General features: G+C 49.3%; 1 protein-coding gene across 1 annotated transcript in view; it reads right to left on the reverse strand.

The window, feature by feature from the left end:
• The window catches only part of Kcnk5 (potassium two pore domain channel subfamily K member 5), a 43,662-nt gene extending 36,793 nt beyond the window's left edge, over positions 1–6,869 (reverse strand). Inside the window, exon 1 of the mRNA XM_031362038.1 lies at positions 6,343–6,869. Coding sequence (XP_031217898.1) covers positions 6,343–6,528 — 186 coding nt within the window. The 5' untranslated portion in view covers positions 6,529–6,869. The remainder of the gene's footprint in view (positions 1–6,342) is intronic.
• Positions 6,870–8,078: the final 1,209 nt, after the last annotated feature.

Raw genomic sequence — 8,078 nt, forward strand, 5'->3', positions numbered from 1 at the left:
TGTCCTCTGATCTCAATCAAGTGGCCATAATGTGTGTGCTTTCAGGCACACATACACACACACACACACACACACACACACACACACACACACACACAATAATGTACAAGGTTTTTGTTTTGTTTTGTTTGTTTGTTTTTGAGACAGTTTCTTTGCGTAGACCTGGCTACACAAGCCCTTGAAGTCATTCTGTAGATCAGGGGGCCTCAAACTCAGATCCTCCTCCTGTCTCCCCTTCTTGAGTGCTGGGATTAAAGGCATGCACTACCACCACCCCTACAAGTCTTTTTGATTCTTTACAATAACCGTTTAGAAGTTCACTATGTCTGTGCATGGAACACTCCACACAGTCCTGAATAGGATGGCCATCGTTTCTCTGAAAATCTAAAGCATTCCAAAAGTCAACCCTCTCTGACTAAGTACTAAAGGGAAAATTCTATACTTGACCTCACAGGTTGAACCCCAATGCAGGTACACTACAGTCCATAAAAATCACTCAGGGGTTTTGCACCTGTTGTACATGAAACAAAGACTTTCACGGTGTGACTCTGGGCCCTGTTCTCACGCTGGTCTTGTAGCTGCAAACACTCCAAATGTGTGAAAACCCAAATCATTTCAGACCCCATGCAGGGCTGAGCAGGGGCCAGGTGGAATGGTCACAGACAAGTCCTAGGGTCTCGGCAAACAATGGAAGCCACAGATCTCTTCCCAGGCTTCCTGATGGTTACCTACATCACTCACTTCTCTCTGGAGCATTCCGGTCTCACCCCAGCTCTGGCCCATATTCTTATATCACCAATATAAAGACACTACTAGGGGTTTTTTCTCAGAAGCCTAGCTCTTCTGCTCCCCAAACTTTTCATTTCCCTCCCCTCCTGTATACCTCCTACCCCTAAACACAAACTTGCAGAATACAGAGGCTGAGACAAATTTGACAGAAAACCCCCAAGTTCAAGATGAAAGCTTTTGGTCCCAGGTCAGGGCCAGCCAAGCTTGATGTCCAAAACCAAGGAACTGAGTTTCTTTTAAACACCAGTCTATAAATAAGGCAAAACCCCAGGAAAATACTTAGAGGTGACAATAGCCACCTCCTGCAGGCTGCCTCCTGGAAGCTTTCAAGCTTTCAGTGCATGCAAATTTCTCCCCTGGGATGGTTTTCCAGGACTGTGTCATCTAACCAAGCTAATGGCTCCATTAAAACTCCCAAGAGAGTTTAATAAAATTCACTTTAACTGGCAAAACTCTAACAGGTACAAGTTAACTAAGGCAGACTTTTTGAGGTAGTGTTGGTGTTTGTGGGGATTTTCTTGTTTGCTTGCTTGTTTGTTTGTTTTTCAGCCTTCAACTTAAGTGTAACTTAAGAAAAGCCAAGCAAGCCATTAGAAATGGTTGTCCTTTAATGGCTCAGGGGAGAGTGGCGGGTGGTGGAGCATGCCTTTAGTCCCAGCATTTAAGAGACAGAGGCAGGCTGATCTCCCAGTTCAGGCCAGCCTGGTCTACAGAGTGAGTTCCAGCACAGCCAGAGCCACACAGAGAAACCCTGTTTCAAAGAGGAAGGAAGGAAGGAAAGAAGGGAGGAAGGGAAAAAGGGAGGAAGGGAAGGAAGGAGGGAGGGGAGGAGGGAGGAAAGGCAGGAAGGGAAGAAGGGAGGGAGGGAAGGAAGAAAGGAAGGAGGGAGGAAAGGAGGGAGGGAGGGAGGAGGGAGGAAGAAGAGAAAGGGAGGGGGTTGTCTTTCTACTTCTTCCTTTCAAAAAACAAATTTACCCACTTCACAACTGTGCAGTTCTAGACTGTGAGAATTCAAGCCGATTTAGATCAAAGCTCAAAAGACCTAATGACTCTTCTACCAAAGGTGGGTGAGGAGACCAGTGAGCCTTACAGTGCCCACCTTAGCTTGAAACAAAGTGAGTGCTCGTATTAACCCTCTGTTCCCCTGAACTGGGCTCAGAAGTTTTTCTCTAAATCTTTCAATACTCCTCATTTTGAACAGTTTGGTCTGAAGTCATTGAACAGTCAGTCCACAGTTTTGTTTTTTCATAAATTTGGGGAATGACTGGTGTTAGAACAGGTGTCAGAACTTCAAAACTGGGATGTGTTTAAGGGTTTAACCATGAAAGAAGGTATACCAGAAATCCCCTGGAATGTGGTAAGAAGCTTGGAGGGGGTGGGGATGTGCAGCTCAGTGGGAGAGCACTTGCCTAACCCACAGGAGACCAGAACAAACAAACAAAAAACAAAAAGCAAATTTTAAGAGTTTGGGTGGGAATGTGGTCATCAGGATCCAAGAGGTTTTCAGAATGGCTCAGCCAATCAGCTGTCCAGGGAGACCCAGACCTCACTCTGGGGTACCAGAGCAGAAAATAAGACCTGCCACCCTATCCCAGTCCCAGAAGACAGTGGGCCATGGGGTCCCATCCAGAAACCTGTTGACCCTTCTTAGGCTAAGAGAGGACACCCCACAAAGTTAGGGCTCTCTCTCCCCTAGTCCATTTTCTACTCTGCCTTAACCTCCTGAGAGCCCTCCCTAGCTAGACTTGATCCCATATTAAGACGCCTCTGTATGAATGCATAACACTATTTGTTTAACCTTCTCCCTAAAAGACTTAGATGAGTGGTCAGCCTGTCAATTTAACTCACTTCTCAGCTTTCAGGGAGGGAGAAGAAAGAGGGACTTCCAAAAACAGCCGTGCAGGACTGAAGGGTGTACACACAGCTTCAGCGACGGAGACAGTGCCGGGTCAGCCAGGCAGCCACACTGGAGAAGACTGTATGCCTGTTCCAGGGGAAACAAAAAATAGAATTTCCCAGCAGTCCAAAGTCAAGCTGAACCAATTAACTCGGCTCACTTAGAGACAGCAATTCTCCAGTGGTGGGCTGGCAAAGGTGGATACTGCTTGGGAGACCCCCCCCCCCCAAGGCTGAAGCTGTTGTCCTTGTGGCCACTTTAACTTCCCTGGGTGTCAGTTGCCTTATCTTAATGCATGAGGCCACCATAAAGCACCTGAGACAAGCAGGTAAAGTACTTGGCAGGATGCCGTCCTCAGAGAGCACTCCATAAATGCTAGCGGCAAGAGTCTGCCTGCTTCTTCTATTCATACCCCTCTTTCCTGGAGCCCTACCAAACTGCTCATTTTGTAGATGAGGACATCGAGGCTAAGGTAAGTTAACTGGTTTGATGAGGAAATGCCCCAGTCAGGGAGCAATAACAGCTTATGCCTCTCCACAGAATAAGGATAATTTTAACCACAGTGCCCAATACAGTAGATGCACTATAAATGCCAATTTCACTTGCTGAATTAAAAAAAAAAAAAGAGGAAAATACATAAACAGCTAGGATAACCAGCCACTAAAAATATAGTAAGGCCAACCAGCAAGGCACATGCCTATAATCTCAGCATCCAGGGTGCTTATGAGTTCAAAGGCAGCTTGTACTACGTACCAGGACCCTCCATCACTAAAATCAGCTGAGCATATGCATCTTTAATCCCATTGCTCGGGAGGCAGAAGCAGATGGATCTCTGTGAGCACACTCTACGCCCGTAACTAATTCCAGGACATACAGAGCTACGTATTGAGACCCTGCTTCCACAAATAAATAAACAAATAAACAGACTCATTAAAAACAACTAAGAGGCGGAGATGTGTCTCGGTGGGTAGAGTGTTTGCCTAGCATACGCAAATGCCCTGGGTTCTATGCCCAGCACTGCATTCGCTGAGGTGGCAGCACAAGAGGTGAAGGTTGAAGGATTAGGAATTCAAGGTCGTCCTCAACTACGTAAGGAGTCCCAGGCCAGCCCAAGCTACTTGAGTCCCTGCCTTCAAAAACAACTCTAACAATAATAAGGTGCTATTTATTACTTCAGTGGGAGTTCAGATAGTTTTGAAGGCAAGGAAGACAGCCATGGGGTCCTGGGTTGGTAGATGCAGGGCACTTGAAAGGCAGCCTGTGTGGCACAGCTCAAGCACAGCCTAAGCAGGGGAAGGAAGGGCTAGACTCGGTCCTTTTTTTTGGGTACTTTTGACTCTACAGCCCACAGTTTGCTGCAGTAAACCCAAGCCCCACCCAAGCATGGCTACCCCCTGCTCCCACCCCAGGAATTTTCAACTAAGGGGCTTTGTGATGACCAGGGCTAAAACCCAGAACCTCAGGTGGAAAATACCCAGGCAGCCAAATGAGAAGGAAGATTTTGGAGTTTTCATTTTTTCCTTAAACCAATTTCCTGAGGCCTGAGGCAGCGCCCCAAGTCACAGATCAGAAAGCCGAGAGAGGCAGATTTTTGCAGATTAAGCTGAGGCTGGCAAATGCTTTCATTGGTCCATTTTCATTTCTTGGGTTTTTCCTTTGAAAAGAGGGAATTTGCCCAGTTGACAAGGTTTTTCTTTTTTTCACTGGGGAGGGTGTGTATGTGACTGTCCTTGTTCATTCAAGCAAGCACCTAGAATCTTCTCCAAATCACAATGACCTGAGATTGCTCAAATTCTTTTTTCTAAAAGTCACCTGTCCACTTTGGGGGTGGAGGTACTGCTGACAGACAAGACCTTAAAATAAAGGGCATTTTGTTTTTTCAAACCCCCTACGGAAACCGCCTGGCCCTGTAAAGCTACCACCCCACCAGATGCACTCAGCTGCACAACCCCTCAATACCACCCCCCCTTCCCTTCTCCTTGTGTTTTGAAGTTTCATTTTCCCACATTTAGCCTTGAATTCTTTCCTTCCTTCCCCTGCCCATGGCGGAGGAGCAGCAGGGAGGGGAGACTTCAAGGGCAGCTGGAGACTTATCATCCTCTCCTGCCCCTCCCATAAACAAAGCCCCCAGGGCAAACTACACACACAAACTCTCTTCCAGAGATACTGTCAGGGCTATCATAAACTGACCACCTTCTTCCTCCTCAGCACATCCAGATGCTGCAGACACCCAGCAGCGGGTATGTGGATCTTTCCAGAACCCCCTGGACGAACAGCTAGACAAACCACCAATCTTTTGAAACTCACCTCCAGCATCATTATCATGCAACCTCCCACGCCCCAACCCCTAAACATGGGGATGGATCTACTCAAACGCAACAACACACCTAGTGATGTAAACCTGTCCCACAGGCCTCCTGAGGATAATTCTCTGCAGAGCCCATGATCCTTCATTCACTCTGTGAATGTCCATCTGAGATTAGAAGATAGTACCATTAAGATGTGCTTAGGTTTCCCCAGTTTTCAATGTTACAATAGTCCAGGGCAGGACACAGATGAAGACGGGCTTGTTTCCATTTGACAAAACAGGTTAACTGAGGCTGGAAAGTGAGAGACAGGAGACAAGTGGAAAGAAGTGGGGGCGGCTATCCATTAAATGTACCTCGTCAGATCTATAATGATTTGGACAATCTACCCCTGCTCCAGTTTAATCCTACCGTTATTGATAGGCCAGGAATACAGAGATGGATGGATGCATGGGGCTGAGCCCTCAAGAAACAGAAAGGAACCTCTGACCCTAAGTTGGCTCAAGGTTCCAGTTGAGATGGTCAGCCAAGTTTACCATGGTGAGGTCAATGGTCTACTGGGTGTGTGCATTCTCAGATAAGAGACTCCACTCGCTAACATCAGGGAAACTTCCCCTCACCCACGCTATCCTTGCTCCCTAAAAGGGTACTACCTGGGTTTAGGCGCTTGGGTGCTCCTTTGTGCAACCTGCTGCTTTGACAAAGCTTAATTCTGAGTCCTTGAGGGATGTCTCAGCTTGGTAAGACTGGGAGCGTCCTGAGCATTCCAGACACAGACCTTCCTCCGGGGCACTTAGGACATGCCCTGCCCCACTCAAAGTGCAGCGACCGGCGGGTGTGTTTTTGCCCACACCAGGTCTGGGGGCCCTCTGCTGTATTCAAGTTAAGAAAGGTCGAGCGGGCGCGGCAACGGCCCTGGAGCGGGAGGTGGAGACGCGAGGGGTGGCACCCGGCTCTGCTCCCGGACTCCGGGAGCGTCTCCAAGGAAAGATAAACTCCTTTATCCGCCCCACAGCCTCCCTCCAAAGAGGGAGGCACCCGCACACCCACACTAAGCCACCGCGGGGCCCAGTTCATCCTGGAGTCAACCCCAAATTCTCTCAGAACTTTCTAGATTCTGACCAAGTCTGCCCGCGTGGGGGATTCTCCCTGTCCCTAGACGAAAGACACAGATCTTTGCGACCTGACACCTGATTGGGACATTTTCTCCCGCCACCCCGGGACCTCTGGTTGGGATTGAGGGAGGAGAGGGGGTCATTTTAAGCTGTAGGAGGGAGTCTCCCCTTCAACACCGCTATACCTCCAACAACGTCAGATGCATGTGGGGGATTCAGGCGACCGACGGCTCACCTGTAGGATCTTGTCCAGGCCCTCCTGACTCAGGCACGGAAACTCCTTGAGTAGATGCAGTTTCTGTGTATAGTAGTTTTTCTTGGCCTCCTTCCAGTGTGGTTCCTCCAGCACTTCGAAGATCGCCGCCCCGATGGCCAGGTAGAATATGATGGCCGAGGTGAGTAAGGGACCCCGGTCCACCATGGCTCTGGAATGGCCACCTCCTGGAGAAAGAGTTCCCTAATTCCAGCAGCTCCGGGTTCGCCCGTCCTGCAGCCCTGGACACAGCTGTTTGAATTTGGAGCTCCGCATGCGCAGTGCCCGGTACCCCCCGCGCGCCGCTCCCGGGACAGTTGCTTGGCCAAGTTGGTTCCCTGAGCGCGGGGAACTGCGTGGATCACGTTCTCACAGGCCAGGGTGAGCGCACATCAGAAGGGGTTTGGGGCCACCCCAATCTCTCGATCCTGAAGGGTAGGGTGAAACTCAGGACCCACACCGGGAGACACGTGTGCCGCCTCTGTGCGCGCGACAGTACGCCTAGCGCGCCTCCGCACGGCTCTTTAAGCAGCGCTCAGCCCGCCCGCGCCAGACCCTGAAAGGGGTGGAGTCCAGCTCGGAACCCGCCCCTGGCCCCGGGCGGAGCGCGCCTGAAGTCATTTCACCAAGCCCCAGGTTCTCCACGCTCCAGGCCAAAGCTGCGTGCCCCCCTACCCCGAAGACTCCCACGACCCTCACTGTCGCGGGATTTGCGGTCTGCGGGACTCCAGTTGCGTATTAGAAATTGATATAATTAGCTAAAACGGCCATACACCTTACTGCTGAGGTCAGAAATACATTGCCAGTGTTACTATCCCATCCAGATGTTTCCCCAACTATTTCTGGGGCTCACACACTTACCTGTCTGATCCGAGTACGGGGATTCGATCTGAGTTAGGATTACTGGAAACAAATCCCAACCACAAACAGGGGAAGAACCCATCCCAGGTCATCTGTGTTCTCGACACAACTGAGAGAGGAGACAGGCAGCCACACACCCACACTACAAGGACGTCTTCCTTACTCCCAAGCCTACTCAAAATTACAACACCACTTCCCCCTTACCCACCCCAGCTGGAATATCAACTGGAGAGACTAGAAATGCTTTCTGCTCAGTGATGCATCTATCCACAGGACTGTTAATAGCAGTAAACCCTCGGGTCAGGTGCGGTAGTAGTGTGGACATTTAGTCCCAACTAGAGAGACAGGTGAATATCTCTGTACCAACCTTGTCTACATAGAGAGTTCTAGGCCAGCCAGGCTACATAGTAAAACCTTCTCTCAAAAATAAATAAACAGCCGGGCGATGGTGGCGCAAGCTTTTAGTCCCAGCACTTGGGAGGCAGAGGCAGGCGGATTTCTGAGTCCGAGGCCAGCCTGGTCTACAGAGTGAGTACCAGGACAGCCAAGGTTACACAGAGAAACCCTGTCTCGAAAAACAAAAAAATAAATAAACAAATAAACAAACAAACAAATACTTGATAATAAGTAGAAGATGTGAGTACATCTGTCAAAACTCATCTGGGTTTTTTCTCACTTTGCTTGCTTTTCTGAGCATTTATAAACCCTGGGCAGACTACATGTTTTTGTATCATAATCAGGTTTTGTCATTAGATCCACTTCCCAGGAGAGGAATGGAAGCCCAGGCAGAGCCATTTGGGCACCCTCCACTAGCTCAAGTCAGGGGTGCTGACTTGTATGCCAGAACACAGACTGCC

This window comes from Mastomys coucha, unplaced genomic scaffold (assembly GCF_008632895.1).
Source record: "Mastomys coucha isolate ucsf_1 unplaced genomic scaffold, UCSF_Mcou_1 pScaffold9, whole genome shotgun sequence".
In the NCBI taxonomy this organism is placed as follows: domain Eukaryota; kingdom Metazoa; phylum Chordata; class Mammalia; order Rodentia; family Muridae; genus Mastomys; species Mastomys coucha.